Source organism: Odocoileus virginianus, chromosome 4 (assembly GCF_023699985.2).
Source record: "Odocoileus virginianus isolate 20LAN1187 ecotype Illinois chromosome 4, Ovbor_1.2, whole genome shotgun sequence".
In the NCBI taxonomy this organism is placed as follows: domain Eukaryota; kingdom Metazoa; phylum Chordata; class Mammalia; order Artiodactyla; family Cervidae; genus Odocoileus; species Odocoileus virginianus.
In genome coordinates, this window is record NC_069677.1 from 25,556,120 (window position 1) to 25,573,670 (window position 17,551).

Genomic DNA, 17,551 nt, shown 5'->3' on the forward strand with positions numbered 1-17,551 from the left:
GGCCCAAGAGAGCTCTCTTTCCCCTTCTACTATGTGAGGATACAATGAGAAGTCTTTGACCAGGAACGGGGTCCTCACTTGACCATGCTGGCACCCTGATCTCAGACTTCCAGCCTCCAGAACTGTGATCAATAAATTTCTGTTTTTTTAAATATAAGTCTGTAGTATTTTGTTATAGCAGTCCCAATAGATTAAGGCAGGCATGTGAAGAATCAGATGTGAAATCATTTATGGATACTGGGAGAAAAACATCTGATTTCTTGGAAGTGCCTAGAAATGAAGTATTTTGTGAGTAGAATTTTGACAGTACAGGTGAAAAAGTTTCCCTTACAAGATCCCAGAATAGACCTAAATAAATATAGTCAATTTTATTGATTTAATCTTTGACAAAGATGCAAAGGAAATGCAATGGAGAAAAGATAGTCTTTTCTAAAAATAGTGCTGAAATAATTTGATATCACATGGCAAGAAATAAATCTAGACCCTGTATTTTCAGAAAAATTAACTAAAAGTGGATTTACAGAACTAAATATTAAACACAAAACTTAAAACACCTAGAAAATAACACAGGAAAAAATCTTGCTGACTTTGGGTTTGGTGATAACTTTTAGATGCAAAACCAAAGGTAGGAAAGCTATTGACTTTGGACTTTATCCCAGGTAGAAAGGAAAGCTATTTACTAATTTAAATTTTTATGAGATCACCCTGGGGGCCAAGTAGTACATAGGTTGGATAAAGTTAAGACCGAGGGCAGGGAGACAAATTTGGAAACCACTGCCAAATGATCTCCAAATCTGTTGTGCTGTGCTTAGTCGCTCAGTCATGTCTTACCCTTTGTGACCTCAAGGACTGTAGCCCACCAGGCTCCCCTGTCCATGCGGAATCTCCAGGCAAGAATACTAGAGTGGGTTGCCATGCCCGCCTCCAGGGGATCTTTCCAACCCAGGGATTGAACCCAGGTCTCTCGCATTGCAGGCAGATTCTTTACTGTCTGAGCCACCAGGGAAGCCCAGATAAGAGAAGGAGGTACAAGGTAATGGGCTAAACATTACTGGGACAAGATGGTAAGTTTGCTTTTGAACATACTGAAGTGCCAGAGTCCTCAGACTGATAGCCAGGGAGAGGTCAGTCTAGTACTTGGAGGAGCACACAGGAAGAATGACAAGAGGATAGCAGAGGGCCACATAAGTAGGAGGAAGAAAAGTGAGAGCGTAGCCCTGGGAGGCAGAAGTGTCCAGGAGGAAGCTACTGCATTCAAGAAATGAATCATATGTGCCTTTAGGTGGAGATAATGGTTGACTTTGATCCTGAATAAAATCCACATTATTAAATAGGGCTGTGCAGGTTTTTCAGTAAAGTCAATAATTATATCAACGCAGGGATTCCCAGGTGGCTCAGTGGTAAAGAATCTGTCTGCCAATGCAGGAGCCTTGGGTTTGGCCCCTGGGTCAGGAAGATCCCCTGGAAAAAGAAATGGCAACCCACTTCAGTATTCTTGCCTGGAGAATCCCTTGGACAGAGGAGCCCGGGGAAGCTACAGTCTAGGGAGTCACAAAAGAGTAGGACACAACTTAGTAACTAAACAACAACAAATAGCAACTCCATGTTATTGTTATGGAAAAAGAAATCTACTGATTAATTAGTTTATTAACAAAAACCTTGTTGTTGAGCAGTTACATGATGTGTACCAGGAAATGTTTGTCATACCAGAGGAGGGAGGAATTTTACATTTTTGCTTCTTTCTTCTTGAAGAAGTGGATATTGTTCAGTAGATGGTACTGGTGAAATCTGCAATTGATCAGTCTTCATGCTACTGCCAAGCAGCAGCTAACATGGAACTATTAAATCTTTTTATGAAAAGCCATGTTCATTGTATCTTTTGTGTATAATTTTATAACTAGAGTAAAATATTACTATAGACTGCTGTTTTATCTTTTTCCTTTGGAAATATGGATTATAGCAAGAGGTACAAATCTTTAAAAAATAAGGACCAAACAACTTCAGAGAAAAAAATACTTCACTGTAATTTATTGAACATTCAATAAACATTCAACTAACTGCTAATAAAATGCCTTACTGAAAAAAATGATACCAAACAAAATAAATTTAAGTATTTTCTTAAAAAATCATTTTAAAGTTAGCTCTATTCAGTTAGTGACTAATACAATAAAGGCAGACAAACTTTATAATTAGCTGCTTTTATATCTTTCGGTCCATATTATTAAATGATGGCAAATACTCAATACAACCATGTGTAGAGAACTAGGCAACAAGAGGATTAAGCCAATGACTACCCTCACATGAAATCATGTCTGAAGTTGCTTTGCTATCAAAATCTGTATTTTTAATCTGTTGTGAGCACTGAGACAAGCTTCACATATTATCCCCAAAAGAAACACAGTGCACAATGTGATTGCCTATTCAGCAACAGCAAGCACTACATTCATAACCATTTCATTCCAGGAATTAAATTAGGTCAGCCACAGTCTTTGGCATTTCCTCCACCATGGTGTGGTAGAAAGTCTCAGTGTCACAAAGAATCTTCTTGTCTTCTTCAATGTTTATGGCCACAGTTTTCCTCCCAAACTGACTCCCGCTTCCACTTCTGAACAAAAGAAAAATTATTCACCAGAATATCAGTTATCAAGTATTACATGAAGTACAAATGATATGAATTACTTGTTAACCACCAGTGGCTGTTTCTTTGCCAAGATTATACTTGGAGAGCTTCTAATCAGAGCACTAGATGCTAATCACAAAATCTAAAGAAAAAGAAAATATTACTTTTGTGGTTGTTCTAAAAGATTCATCTGGCTGCAAGATCAGATTCTATCAGGCAGCCTGAGTGTTATTACTTATAAAGAAGACCACAGAATTGTGCTTGGGGTAGTGAAATTAAAGCCTGTGCCAAAGTGAGCCAAGAGCAGGTGTTAGCCTGGGACAGACGTAAATACCAGACGAAACAAAAGGAACAGGTGTGTGATCCATTTTGACACACTTTTGGAACTACAAATTGAAAATATAAATTCTGGAATGTTAACTATTGCTTAGGACTATTCTTTCCAAGGCAATAACCACTAGCTACATGTGGTTATTTAAATTAAAACTAAATAAAATAGAAAATGTAACCCCCAGTTGCATTCACTGTATTTCAGTAGACGCACGTGGCCTGTCACCACTGTGTTGGGCAGCATGTATATGGAACATTTCCCTCACTACAGAAAGTTCTACTGGACAGACTTGGTTCAGGACTTAAAACTTTTTCTGTGTGGGGGGAACCTCTAAAAAATATGTATGGTAACCCATATTTATCACTGATTTCTGCTCAGGTCACCCCATACACTGTAACACTATTGACTGTATCACTGTAACACTATTGACTGTATCACTGTATCACTATTACTGCCACAGCTCTCTACTAAAACAGATGACAGACCCAATCAAAAATGTCTTGGCTGGAACAACTTAAAATATCAAATAACCAGGACAAGAGGAAAACAAATAGGAAAACACTGACTTGCTCTTTATCCAAACAACATGCTGTTGCATTTAAGAGTCTGTGTCCTAAATCAGGCCGATACCATTTCTGAGCATCACCTCACCATCTATTCTTACCAACTACTACTATATTTTTTGACAAAGTTATTTTTATATTAGTAACAAGACATACTTCAATTTATTTAAGTGATAAAGCTACTATAACTAAGCCTGGGTCAACATAAATTGCTACCAAAAAGTGCCAAGAAAAATCTCAATTATACAGGACATCATCAAGAATGCACAAGATATGAGAAACATGACCAAAAAAAAAAAAAAAGACTTGTGTGTAAGTTAAGAAAGACAACCAGATCTAACAGCGTTAGTGATGTCCCCTTTGAATATAAACTATATAAAGTCCAATATCTGAACTACATTTCACATTGTTTTCCGACTGTGTTCTGAATAATCACAAATCTAAGGACAATTTAAATACCACTTTTCATCAACACATTTCCTGATTCATTTACCTGATTTTCAAGGTTGTCTGGCTGACAAAATCATACTTGAAAAAACAATACATGATTTATTTTTCCAGAATAAAAGCAAGTAATTCAGTGAAGATGATAAATACTCAACTGAGAATACAGTTTTCACAAGAAGTGGGCAGATCATAGTTCATAACCATGAACATTAGTTGTACATAAAAATATGAGCCTGAGATATGATAATATATTCAAATTCTAATTCAAAAGCAACTTCTATACAATCTTTCAGGACACAAAATTGTAATGAACTTCCTATAAATCACACTGCTGTCTGTGGAGTATGGTCTTTATATCCCTACATTGCTTGAGCTGACAAAGACAATGAAAAATCTTCCCCTCAAAATCAACTTTTAGTAGATAAATAACATAATGAAATTAAATACCAGTAAGTCAGTATCAAAATGTGGTTTGTACCTTATCAAGGAGTTCCCTCTTGGTAATGCCTCTTTCTTTCTGTCAGCACCTGAAAAATATTAATAAGCCTTAACTCTCAGGAGTCATTTGTTGAGTCAGGGTTTAAATTGGTAAATGTGTATGAAACCACGCATTCCTGGGTGCCACAGCAGACAGGACTTGAAAGGAAACAGTCTTATTTTGAGCAGGGGGCAAAGACAATGCAGCACTTCTCAGCTACATTGTAATTAGATCCTGCTTCAGTTTATTAAGGAAATAATGAGATATTAACAGTGTCTTAAGTAGCAATACCAGGGAAGAACAGATCCTGCCACATAAGAGACTGAAATCCTGACCTGCGTTTTCTCAGATCCAGTCTACCCTTTGCCTTGAGTCCTTAAAAAGAACAGCCTGTGTACTGGCTGGTCCCTCATATGTCATAGACAGCATACAATTCCTTCCTTCAGTATTTCAGAGAGGAAAATGTTAATTCAGATCAGAGTCAGAATAAAAAGCCATTTGATTTCTCACTCTTACCTCTACCATTGGAAGGAACCCATGAGAAATTCATTCTTTTAATTCTGCCAAAATATTGATATTACTGTACCAAATTTTAGAACAAAATACCCTGGAGTTAGTTACCTGCAGTTTTTCTACTATCTGGTATGGTTGTTTTTCTCCTTGTGTTTACTCTGTTAGCTTTATTACAATCACTAAGACACTGCAGATACTAGTTACTGCAATTTTAGCACAGAGCTTAAATAAGAAGGTAAAAAAAAAAAATCCTGGCTATAATTTTTATGTACATTAATTAGAAAAACATTATTTCAAAATCATTATAAGATACAATAATATATACCTTTCAAAGATCAGTTCTTTCTTCACTAGAATTTGAAATGGATCCCTCAGGAACTTTTTGAGGACTTCAGCCAATATTGATTGGCATTAAGACAGAAAGGGACACAACCTTAAAAAAGAGACAATGATGAATTATGATGACGTATCAACTATAACAGTTTTCATAATAATACTTAAAGGAATAATGTTTGAGACCAAGCGTCCCTGTCTTACTACAGAACTGAGTGAGACAGAGATTGTAGGAAACAATTGCTTTTGGCAGGGGAAAGGACAATATAGCACTTCACAGCTATATTGCAACAGTTATTCCAACCAGCCCTCTGCAAAAAATCACATGCACACCTGAGTCCTTGTATTTGATTTGTGGTAAAACTCATGGATTTGACATTTAATCCTTTGGCTCAATATTTTTTATCAGCTTCATCCAAAATAAGCATCTTGGTCCATTTGGGAAAGTGAAAGAAAGTTTTACTTAAAAGAGTGGGTTGTGCATAGAGACTTCCTTCCAGGGACCACAGTACAAAAGGAGCGGGGAGGGAAGAAGAAGTTTACATGAAGAAATCTGACAAACTCTATCTCAGCCACATGATCAAGGTCAACATCAATAGTAAAACCCTTTGATAGAATGAAGTGAAAATGGTATTTTACCTGTGTGGTCTTCCTCCTCAAGACCCCCTAACTACAGTCTAATCTTGAGAAAAACATCAGACAAATTCCAATACAAGTGCATCCTACTAACTATCTGACCAGTGCTTCTCAAAATGGTGAAGGTCACAAAAAAAAAAAAAAAAAAAATGGTGGTGGGGGGGGAGAGGAATTTAAATAACTGTTACAGGCAAGAAGAGCTTAAGGAAACATAATTAAATGTCAGATGGTATCCTGAACAGGATCCTGGAACAGAAAAAGGACACTAGGTGAAAACTAAGGAAGCCTGAATAGATTCTGGACTTTAATTAATAATGTGTCAATGATGGTTCATTAATTTTAACAAATGTGCCAAACTAATATAAGTTGTTAACAATATAGGAACCTGGGAACTCTCATCCCAAATTTCCTGTAAACTTAAAACTGTTCTAAAAAATAAAGCCTATTAAAGAAAAGTCTTAGTATCGTTTCTAGATATTCATGCATGGCAACTGGCTTAAACAATTAGGATAATTATTTTCCTTCCCATACCCTAAATATCACTGGTTTAAAAATGCCCTAGGAAAAATATGCCAATACAAAGATATCCTCTATATCAAATGTTCTCCCTGGAGTACCAGGGATGTTGTGTGCTGCCTCTTCCATCAGCTTACAGTTTTTGCATTATTTTGAACACTTGTTCCATACAATGCAGGCATGATAAGTTGCTCCCAGGTAGTATCCAAGCGCTAGAAGTATCTTTTGGACCTAAAAGTCAAAAGCTTAAATTATTATGTTTTGCAAATAAAGCCTCCAACACATGACTTTCAAAGCACATGGCTAAATGTTAAACTGTTTATATTTAGTTTAAAATTCTGGTCTGCAAACAGTTTTTATGCAGCACAATGTAGAATCACTTCCAAGCTTACAAGGCAGACAAATCAAACTGCTTCAAGATAAAATCCTTTTAAGCATCTCATTTTTAATTTTAGATTTTTGTGCCCTTTCAAACTTGGGATCCTCAGTTCCCTACATATACCAGCTAAATAATTAAAGAACCCAAACAAACATTTTCTACATTATTCTTTTATGTACAAGACACATAAGTAGGGAAACAAGCTCTATATTTATAGATCCATGGCAAATTGTTTTGAAATTGTTTTGATATGTATTCACTGATTATCATTCACTTCAAAAATAAGTATCTTTCCAATAGGAAACTTATACAGCCTTGAGTTTTTCTCTCATTGTTTTTTAATTGGCAGACTTGATTTTAATAAAGCCTATAGCTTTGTTAAGAAAAGCTTTATGTTAGAGCTAATATAGCAATAAGCTTTGAAAACATAGCAAGCAACAGATGTATCACAAATGACAAAGATTTCTAATTAATTACAGAGACCGCAGTTTTCATGTTGCCAAATTGCATTTAAACTTAACAACAATAACAAAAAGGGCATAGATCCTGTCTCCCATAAAAGAAAGAAAGCTTTAATTTCTTGGTCTGTTGAAAGCCCAGGTGAAGTGGACTACCATGAATTTATTTTATTACAAGTCTTTCCAGTGTGCAAATTTCTGTAGCCCTTTGAGGAGGTTTGCTACAGGCACAAAGAATACAAATGGTTGGATTCATCCCTGGTTGAAGTTTTCTCTGGTGGGTGACAGCTAGTAATAATTGATAGCATTTATAAACCTTGGGGATGGTGGAACAGGTTTTTGGTAGTTATGATTTTAGAGATAAACCAAGGCTCAGAAATGTTAAATGACTTGTTTACTACCACTCAGGTAACAGTCAATAGTTGCTAAGATTAGACCTTTAATTTTCATAATTCCACGTTCTCTTCAAGGCGGTGGAAAGGTTTTTCTGGAGGAAAACTGGGAAAAGTTCCCAAGAGGAATTTTAGAGAATAGTTTGTAAGTGAACTATGTTAACACTGTAAACACTAAGGAAATAAAAAGAAATATAAAACTCCTACAAAGCTTGACATTTGGTTTTTGAAACATACTAAGCCTACCTCACCATAAACAACCACTGACCATAAACCTATTTTTTGGCTTTATTTCTCACCCTATAGTCATTTTCTTTCCCTTGGAGAGTGCTAATGTTTCTTCCTGTTTATAACACAATGAATATTAAAGCATGTAAGATTATACATGGGGAACAATTTCTGAGACTAAAATATAAATTTTTATTATATTAGCCTGGCTTACAGATTTGTGATTTGGTAAAATTGGTATATTATGGTCTAAAATATCTGCTTTAACTATTATTGAATAGTACGTTTCTTTGCACTGAAACTCACAATATTCATTATATTCTTAATTACTCGTCTTTTTTCAACTTAAAACTAAAATTAAAATACTTATTATCTAATAATTTATGCCAAAAATTCACATTTTCTAAAAGTTAAAGTGTAATGGTTAATCATAAATAAAATTAATAAATTTCAATGTCCCAGGCACTTGACAAGAATTTAATACAACAATCCTATTAAGTGGATACAATTATTATCATTTCTACTTTAAAGAAGAGGAGATGGAGGCCCAGAAAGATTATGTAACTTGCCTACTGCCATCGAAGTGTGAAATCTAGGTTTTGAACACAGGTGTGTCTCATTTCAGAATACCCTTCACCACCTTAATCATTACCTATGCAATGATGTATGGCTCTCTTGCATGAATATAACCTTATCCACTGATATCAAAGTCAAATGAAGGGCCATTGTGATTTAATACATATATAGTATACTTTCATCATCACACAGTAAGTCAATATTCCTTGACAATTTAATACAGTCTCTTCCCTTAAATATAAGGTAAATGCCACAGCAAAGGACCTAAATATAAAACAACTTTCCAGACCCTCTGAAAGATAAATTTGCTTTTGTTATGTTCATTCTAACAATTAAAAGAGCTCTCCGGGACTCCTTCTTTGAAATGCACATCTGAGAGGGCCAGCAGAACTGAAATGGCTTTTAAAGTGTTCTGGCCCCATTACTTACTAGTTGCATAATCTTGTGTTAGACCTTTTGGGCTTCATCAGAACACGGATTATAATACTCCCTATATAGGGAGTGCTAAGAAAGGACACTGTAAATGGTTAGGAGGTTGTATAAATGTTATTCTTGCTTAGGATTGGATTATCCTTGCTTGGCCAGATAAAAAACAGGACGCCCAGTTAAGCTTCAGATAATTTACAAATATTGTTTTATATTTTTACTTTGATTTGATATCGGAGACATTTACAATAAAAATTGTTATCTGAAATTTAAATTTCAGCTAGCATCTTGTATTTTTATAGCTAAATCTGTCAACCCTATTCTTGCCCTCATAGGTAGGAGGGCCTGGAGGATGGTAGGCCCAGTTCCATTCCCCCCACTCCTGCCCCTAACCGGAGAAACTAAGGCAAAGGGCAGGTTGAAGAGTGAATCTAGAGAAGGGGAAGAAAGGGGAGAGCTGGGTGGAGGAGGGCTTCTCACGGGTGGGGCTGGAAGCAGAATCCGCTGACAAGCAGATTCTACCGAGCTTCCCGAACCCCCGCAACTCGCGCCGCTCAGGCGGGCCAACACCCCCCGCCCCCATCCCTGGGCAGGAACAGAGCGGCCTTTCCACCCACCGTTGCCTGGGCGGCAGCAGCAGCAGCAGCGGGCTCTGGACTCGCTGCCACCAGTTTCTCTCAGCCGCCATCAGCAGCACCGACACCACAGAGGCCGCCGCCATGTCCCTGGAGCCTGGACGCTTGTTGATGTGCAACTGCGTCTCGGATGTGACCCAAACCGTCCCTCCCTCCAGACCGTATAGAAGTCTCTTGTCCTCCGCTGGCCACCGTCCAGTCTGATCCAAGAAGTAGGCCAATCCGAGCGAGGCATTCAGGAGGAGGCGTCACCGCTAAAACCAATCAAAGAAGAGAGTAGAGCCGCAGTGCTGGAGGTGGCTGCGTGCCCCTAGGGGTCGCTGCTTCGTTCGTTCCTTCCGGTGGGATCCAACTAGGGTAGGGCCTGCTATTCTCAGACCTTTTAGGCTACCTGAGTGCCCCATGGATATTTCTTTCTGTGGTTTATGGAGTTGTTTTTCTCTCATGGGCTTCAGGGCGAAGAGCCCTTACATGACCGTTAATCTTATAGAGTTTTCTGAGGGGAAGAAGAAAGGGGGAATATCCTGATATAAAAGAGTGTGGGATATGAAAAATACATTTTATAATGTTTCCCCAAATGTGAAAAACATGTATTTAAAACAAATCCTCCTCTTAATCGTCTCAAAATTGAAATTACAGAATTTTAAGATAAACTTGTTTTTTCTGTAATGTCACATTTAAAAAATTGAGATATAATTGACACATAGCATTGTATAAATTGTACAACCTATTGATTTGATACCTTTATATATTGCAATATGATTACTGTCATAGGATTAGCCAACACCTCTTTCATGTCACATAATTATGATTTCTTTTTTGATGGGACATTTAAGATCTACTCTCCTAGCAACTTTGAAGTACACGATACAGTATTGTTGACTATAATCACTAATGCAGTGCATTAGATCTCTAGAACTTACTAGTCTTCTAGTTGCAAGTTTGTAGACTATTTTTACAGCAATAATGAGCATAAGATAGAGCTTAACCCTTCCCCCACTTAAAAAAAATCAGGTTATACTCTTACTATTGAGATTTAAGAGTTCTTGTATTTTAACAATCCTTTTTTTTTTTTAAAGAGTTCTTTGTATGGTTTAGATAATAGCCCCCTCTTTTTTTAACAGAGAGTTATATTTTTCATACATATTTTCTATCAACCCATAACTTCTCCTTTTATTCTCTTAATAGTATCTTTCACACAGCAGAAAAGCTTCATTTTAATGAAGTCTATCTTATCAAGTTTTTCTTTCATGGTACATACCTTTGGTATTGTACCTAGAAAGTCTTCACCAAATCCTGGGTTATCTAGACTTTCTCCTGTGTTATGTTGTTTGTTGTTGTTCATTTGCTAAGTCATGTCCGACTCTTTGCAACCCCATGGACTGCAGTACACCTGGCTTCCCTGTCCTTCACCATCTCCTGGAGTTAGCTTAAACTCATGTCCACTGAATTGGTGATGCTATCCAACCATCTCATCCTCTGCTGCCCACTTCTCCTGCACTCAGTCTTTCCCAGCATCAGGGTCTTTTCCAATGAGTCGGGTCTTTGAATCAGGTGGCCAAAGTATTGGAGCTCTAGTGTCAGCATCAGCCATTTCAATGAATATTCAGGGTTGATTTCCTTTCAGATTTACTAGTTTGATTTCCTTGCTGTCCAGGGGACTTTCAAACATCTTCTCCAGCACCACAATTTAAAAGCATCAATTCTTTGGTGCTGAGCCTTCTTTATGGCCCAACTCTCATATTCGTATATGACTACTGTTATGACTACCATACATAGCTGTGACTATACGGACCTTAGTTGGCAAAGTGATGTCTCTGCTTTTTAATACACTGTCTAGGTCTGTCATAGCTTTCCTTCCAAGGAGCAAGCATCTTTGAATTTCATGGCTGCTGTCACCATCCACAGTAATTTGGGAACCCAAGAAAATAAAATCTGCCACTGTTTCCACTTTCCCCCCTTCTATTTGTCTTTAAGTGATGGGACGGGATGCCATAATCTTAATTTTTTGAACGTTGAGTTTTAAGCCAGCTTTCTCACTATCCTCTTTCACCTTCATCAAGAGGCTCTTTATTTCCTCTTCAATTTCTGCCACTAGAGTGGTATCATCTGCATATCTGAGGTTGTTGATATTTCTCCTAGCAATCTTGATTCCAGCTTGTCATTCATCCAACCTGACATTTTGCACAATATACTCTGCATAGAAGTTAAATGAGTAGGGTGATAGTATACAGCCTTGATGTACTCTTTTCCCAATTTTGAACCAGGCTGTTGTTGTTCCATGTCCAGTTCTAACTGTTGCTTCTTGACCTGCATACAGGTTTCTCAGGAGACAAGTAAGGTGGTGTGGTATTCCCATCTTTAAGAATTTTCCACAGTTTGTTGTGATCCACATAGTCAATGAAGCAGAAGTACATGTTTTTCTGGAATTCCCTTGCTTTCTCTATGGCCCAGTGAATGTTGCCAATTTGATCTCTGGTTTCTCTGTCTTTTCTAAATCCAGCTTGTACATCTGGAAGTTCTCAGTTCATGTACTGTTGAAGGCTAGCTTGAAGGATTTTGAACTTTACCTTGTAAGCATGTGAAATGAGTGCAGATACATGGTAGTTTGAACATTCTTTGGCATTGCCCTTCTTTGGGATTGGAATGAAAACTGTTATGGGAATTTTATTGTTTGATGTTTTACATTTAGGTCAGTAATTCATTTTGAGTTAATTTTCTGAGGGGAAAAAGTTGTTCCATACAACAATTGTTTTCATTTTGTTTTAATTATGTATATTTATGTCTGCTGTATCATGCGGTAAAATTTATATCATGCTATGGTATGTAGTCTAAGAAGTTTGAAGAGCTTTGCTGTAGTCAGTGGTGCTCACTGTGTGGTCCCAGGACCAGCAGCATCAGTAATCCTGGGTATGTGTTAGAAATGCACATTCTCAGATCTTATCCCACACTACTGAATCAGAATCCCTGGAGGCAAGGACTAGGAGTTTGTATTTTTAAAAAATTCATCTATATTTCCAGGTGATTCTGCTAGTTTGAGAACCACTGATTTAGACTAAACCAGGTACCTCACCTCACTTGTGGCACCCAGGGTGGATCCTTTGACTTTTTATTCATTGTCAGAGGCATTGCTGACAATCCACCAAAAGGGAGGTAGAATATACTTTGGTAGTGCTTGGAGGATAATTTGTCTTCTAAGCTCAGGCAAATCCTTACCTGAAGGCAGAGAATGGTCTAGATTCATACGTTTAGTGATACACACTTTGGTTCTTACACCAACAGCATCTACAAAATGAGACCAAAGTCATACAGGGTTACTGTGGGGCTTAAATGATGTTTGTGAAATGCCTGCCATCATACCAGGTGGCACAGAGCAGTCAGTTACTATATGGTGGTGATAGCTGCTGTAATTGACACTGCCTATCACAACTGGTAAAGAATCCGCTTGCAATGTAGGAGACCCCAGTTTGATCCCTGGCTTGGGAACATTCCCCAGAGAAGGGATAGGATACCTACCCAGTATTCATGGGCTTCCCTGGTGGCTCAGATGGTAAAGAATCTGCAATGCAGGAGACCTGGGCTCAATCCCTGGATTGGGAAGATCCCCTGGAGGAGGGCATGGCAACCCACTCCAGTGTTATTGCCTGGAGAATCCCTATGGACAGAGGAGCCTGGTGGGCTACAGTTCATGGGATTGCAAAGAGTCAGATATGACTGAGCGACCAAGCACATCGCAACCTTTGGCATATAATTGATATTCAATAGATGTGACTGATTATTAATTTGTTCAGTAGAGAGGAAGGCAGGATATTCTGACTTATTCCTTGATTTTTCCATACATTTCTTGGAGCCCCCTTTTTTTGGGGGTGGGTGGGCAAGAATACCAGAGTGGGGTTGCCATTCCCTTCTCCAGGAGATCTTCCTGACCCAGGGATCGAACCCAGGACTCCCTCTCTGTAGGCACATGCTTTACTGTCTGAGCCACCAGGGAAGTCATTAGAGCAATGTAATTTGTCAGCAACAAGAGATAAATCATAATTAGGATAGATAAAAAGAGGCACAGAATGGAGGAGGGCTGTGGAGGAGAGAAGACAGGAAGCCTGTCCATATTCACAAGAAAAATGGAGATAATGACTGTTTTCTTGAAGGAACAAGGAGGTATGGGCTATTGAAAGCTATGCTCATTTCTGCTTAGTTATACAATTTCAGAACTGCAAAAGGGACCTTGGGGATCACAGACCTACTCCCTTATGGCCCAGGTAGAGTAGCTGATGCCCCAGAGAGAGTGTGTGTTAAAGATGAGGGGACAGAACTGGTTTCTGAGGACAGACACTGCCTGTTACATCTTGCTGTAAGTCAGCCAATGCATCCCCATGGAAACCCCTGAAGATTGTGAAGGTACAGATGGGGGAAGGAGAGCTGCCTTCTGAGTGTGATTTCTTTCTTTCCTATTTCTTTCTTTTTTCTCTCATGCCTATTCATAAGCTTCTCCTTACTCTTCCCTTCTCTGTTCCCTTCCATTTGTGATTAAGAACCTGACTTAATCCAAGAAGCTGAGGTCACTGAATCTGCAAATTTCAGAACGTCCCACATTATCAGTCTCCTCAACAATATGTTGCTTTCTAGGGACCAGTTCACAGTTGGCTCTGACTGGGCACCGGATACTACTACTACCAACAGGAAAGACTTCATCTGGTTCCTCAAAACTACTTTTCATCCTTGAAGAGCCAGAAACGACTGCGGAAACACAACCTAAAGCTATATTACTCCTTTGGGTCTTTAACCCCTCTCTGAATTTCTTGCAAGGGGTTGCTATGAAAATGGTTGCTCTACTTGTGCAGGCAAAGTGCAAAGAGCCCAGTCACAGGAGGGAAGAACCTCTGCACAAATTTTACTTTGCATGTGGCTTAACACCATCTCTTAATCACAGCCCACAACTATTAGCAGAAAGCATTGAAGAACGTCTCCAAACGCCAGGGTTGAGGAGCTATTACTAGAAATTTCATCCAAGGTGTTTGGGGTCCGGCTTTTTACATAAAAAAGAGGAAACCTGAGCTTTCCAGAATTGGCTCAGAACCTGAGGGTGATCCTGGCACTCTCGCGACCGGGTCCCTCCTTTTAAGAATGGATTGGGAGGACAACCTGGCCAGATTTGCATTTGCTCAGGCTTTTCACGTGGGCTTCTTAATTAGGTTAATTGTCTGTCAGGTAGTATCTGGAACCACCTAATGAAGCCCTGCGACGGCATCTACCACTGGATAGGTGCGGAGAAGACGCTCCTGCGGCTGACAGGTAGGATTCGCAAGGACGCTGTGCCAGAGCCTTTCCTGGAGGGAGCGCTGGCGCGCCTGACTGTTGGCTGGTGCAGCGTTGGCGAGCTGCACAAAGGAAAAGGCCCACACGGTGGAGTCACTCATACGTACCCACCTGCCGAGCCCAGCTGCCGCGCAGCCCGCGCTCCCGGCTCCAGATGCGAGTGTGTCCGGTGGACGCTGATAACTGAACGAGACAACCCCTAACAAGGGGAAACAAACTCTAGCCACCCCTGGGTCCCCGGAGTCACGAGATGGGACGGTCAACTGTACCTCATACAGCCCTTCTCCCAGAGCACCGGCGGGCGGCCGCAGAACTTCCTGCCAGTCCCTTTCTTGCCTGGGCTTCTCCACAGATACCAGGCGAGGGGTCGGGGTGTAGGATGGGGGTGGGAGTAGAGTGGGGTACCAAACCGAAGTCGCTGTCTCCTCTCCCCGACAGCTGAGGACAGGTCTTGAATCGCCCCCAGTCTTAAGGGACGATTCAAGATAGGTTCCTAGTGGCTCAGACAGTAAGGAATCTGCCTGCAATGCAAGAGACCTGGTTCCATCTTCCGATCTGGAAGATCCCCTGGAGAAGGAAATGGCAACCCACTCCAGTATTCTTTCCTGGAGAATGCTATGGACAGAGGAGCCTGGTGGCTTACAGTTCATGGGGTTGCAGAGTCGGACACCAATGAGCAACTAACACTTAGGGGAGTTGGGCACATCATCCCCTGAATAAGGACACGCGCGTGCGCACCTCTCCAGGCGCGTCGGGCACCGCCCCCCGGGCGGGGAAAGGTGCGCGCGGAGGCGGGAAGCGCTGCGACGCGCGGTGAGGCGGCGTAGGCGGCGCGGAGCACTCCTCCAGGTCCCTCAGCACCTCAGCTCCTCAGTCCTCCGCAACCGCCGAGTCCGCGCGCCTCTTGTGGGCTGACTGAGTATACTTCATCCCGACCCTCCCAGGAGGCAGAGCCAAAGATCGGACCTCAGATCCAGAAACCTATTCACCCCCCGCGACCCAGGAAGCCAGAAGCAGGGTTACGGCGAGACTGGGGCGACGTGCTCTTCTCTCCTTCGGAACTGCTACTTTTCTGTCTCCCAACGGCAGTCGTCGCTTTGGGAGAGCTGCTCAACCGATTCTTTAAATTTACCCCCTGCGGGGCGTGGCTGGCGTCCTCTAGCCGCGCGGCGTTGGAGAGTTGGCCTTGACTGGGAGTGACTCTCGTTTTGTGCCTTAGGAGAGCGAGAAAGAGTGTGAGGGCCGAACATCCTTTGGAGGAGATGCCGTTAAATAGTCATCCATAGCAGCGATAGAAACAGCTTTGTGTTGCTTTGTTTTGTTTATACCGAGTGGTTTTTCGGTGAAATGCTGTTTTGGTTAAAAGAAGAAATGGCCCCTCAGGAGTTCACACGGCGACTGGCCACAGTGATCACTCATGTCGGTAAATGACGCTTTTTAAAAATCTTGCCTTTTATTAATGGAGGGTGGGGGCGTTGTCTGGGGCCTAGTCTCCCCCGACCCCTCACAGCAGCCCTAGGATGGCCTTGGGTGTGAACCTCGCTGCCTTGGGTGCTGCTCTGTAACGGGCATCCCTAAAGCGCAGCGCTCGCAGCCCTCGGGTCCGCCGCGTCTGGCGGGGCCGGGGTAGGCTGTGGGGCAGGTATCTTCACCAGGTAATTGCCAAGTCTGTTGAACCCTACACCGAGGGCTCCCTGGAGGTTAGGATCTGTTACCCGCTGCTGACCGCGGGCAAGGTGGCAAGTTGTGTCGTAACTGACGCGACTAGAAAGGAGAGGGAACAGGAGGAAGGGAGGCCGGTGCTTTCCAGCAGAAACTGCTGCCAAGACACTGGGGTACGGGGTGCCGAGGTGCGGGCCACAGTAGAGGGCCTCTGGGCAGTCCTGCTCCCTGGCCTGTCCCGTGGAAGTGCTGCCTGGAGGTGTCGCCCCATCCCTGGTGAAACCCACTCAGAAATCTCTGCAAGCCCCGGGAGACTGAGCAGTTTTAATCCTCTTCCATGAGTTAAAAAAGGGGAGCAAAACATGCATGCCTTCTTCCTGAAATAAGGGTTATGGTGGAAAGACAGGACATTGAGACGGTGGCAAGGTTAATTCTTTTTATCATTCCTCCCACCCCTGCGTCTTCCCTGGACCTCCTTAAATAGAAAACGCATTCAGGTTCAGATCTTTTGAATGTAGCTGACTAGGATTATCCTGATCATTTTCCCTGTTGCTCATTTCACTTTGAGGTCCTTCTGTGAATGCAAATCAGTTTTCATTGATAAAGTCAGTAAGTTTTCAATCTCATTGTTCCACCCATTTGTTAAAACTGCCTTCTTGGTATTTATGTGATAAATACTGCTTCAATTAGCCATCAGTGCTCTTTGAGCACCCTAGGTCAATGTGTTTAGTACAATAATGATACATACATTATTCATACTTATGGAATGATACACATGTGGGGATATACTTTGGAAAATGATTTATGGATACATGGGAGGCTCAGTTTTGATGATTCAGTTTTAAAACTGTTTCTGGTGCCCAGTGTGGCCACTGAACTGGATTTTAAGACAAAAGGTCAGTAGAATTCTACCAGGAAAGACTGAATGTGAAATACTGCTGAAGGCAGGATAAAATAAAACAGAACTGCGAGTCTGAAATATACTGAATGCTGAGATGATTGTGCTAATATCAACAGGGAAAGAGCAGTGAACTGGGGGTAT

General features: G+C 40.9%; 1 protein-coding gene, 1 long non-coding RNA gene and 2 other non-coding genes across 10 annotated transcripts in view; 1 reads left to right on the forward strand and 3 right to left on the reverse strand.

The window, feature by feature from the left end:
* Nucleotides 1-1,999: 1,999 nt before the first annotated feature.
* LOC110128889 (uncharacterized) lies at nt 2,000-9,750 on the reverse strand. 4 transcript variants are annotated; one of them, XR_011487274.1, is made up of 5 exons: nt 9,514-9,750; nt 6,539-6,668; nt 5,278-5,385; nt 4,440-4,488; nt 2,000-2,605 (listed from the first exon to the last, which is right to left on the reverse strand). It is a non-coding gene; the product is annotated as an uncharacterized lncRNA (long non-coding RNA). The 4 variants fall into 4 exon arrangements; XR_002311313.2 differs by having other exon boundaries at nt 6,609-6,668; nt 9,514-9,741; XR_002311312.2 differs by having other exon boundaries at nt 6,575-6,668; nt 9,514-9,741.
* Nucleotides 4,556-4,679, reverse strand: LOC139034916 (small nucleolar RNA SNORA63). The gene has a single exon (XR_011487487.1). It is a non-coding gene; the product is annotated as a small nucleolar RNA SNORA63 (small nucleolar RNA).
* Nucleotides 5,015-5,189, reverse strand: LOC139034943 (small nucleolar RNA SNORA81). The gene has a single exon (XR_011487511.1). It is a non-coding gene; the product is annotated as a small nucleolar RNA SNORA81 (small nucleolar RNA).
* A 5,879-nt stretch (nt 9,751-15,629) lies between the features above and the next one.
* Nucleotides 15,630-17,551, forward strand: part of MCF2L2 (MCF.2 cell line derived transforming sequence-like 2) — a 269,424-nt gene continuing 267,502 nt past the window's right edge. For 3 of the 4 annotated variants that reach the window (XM_020879915.2, XM_070466334.1, XM_020879919.2), the window contains exon 1: nt 15,631-16,270. In XM_020879915.2, coding sequence (XP_020735574.2) covers nt 16,195-16,270 — 76 coding nt within the window. In that variant the 5' untranslated portion in view covers nt 15,631-16,194. Of the gene's footprint in view, nt 16,271-17,551 lie in introns of all 4 variants that reach the window. The other variant, XM_070466335.1, reaches the window with a different exon arrangement.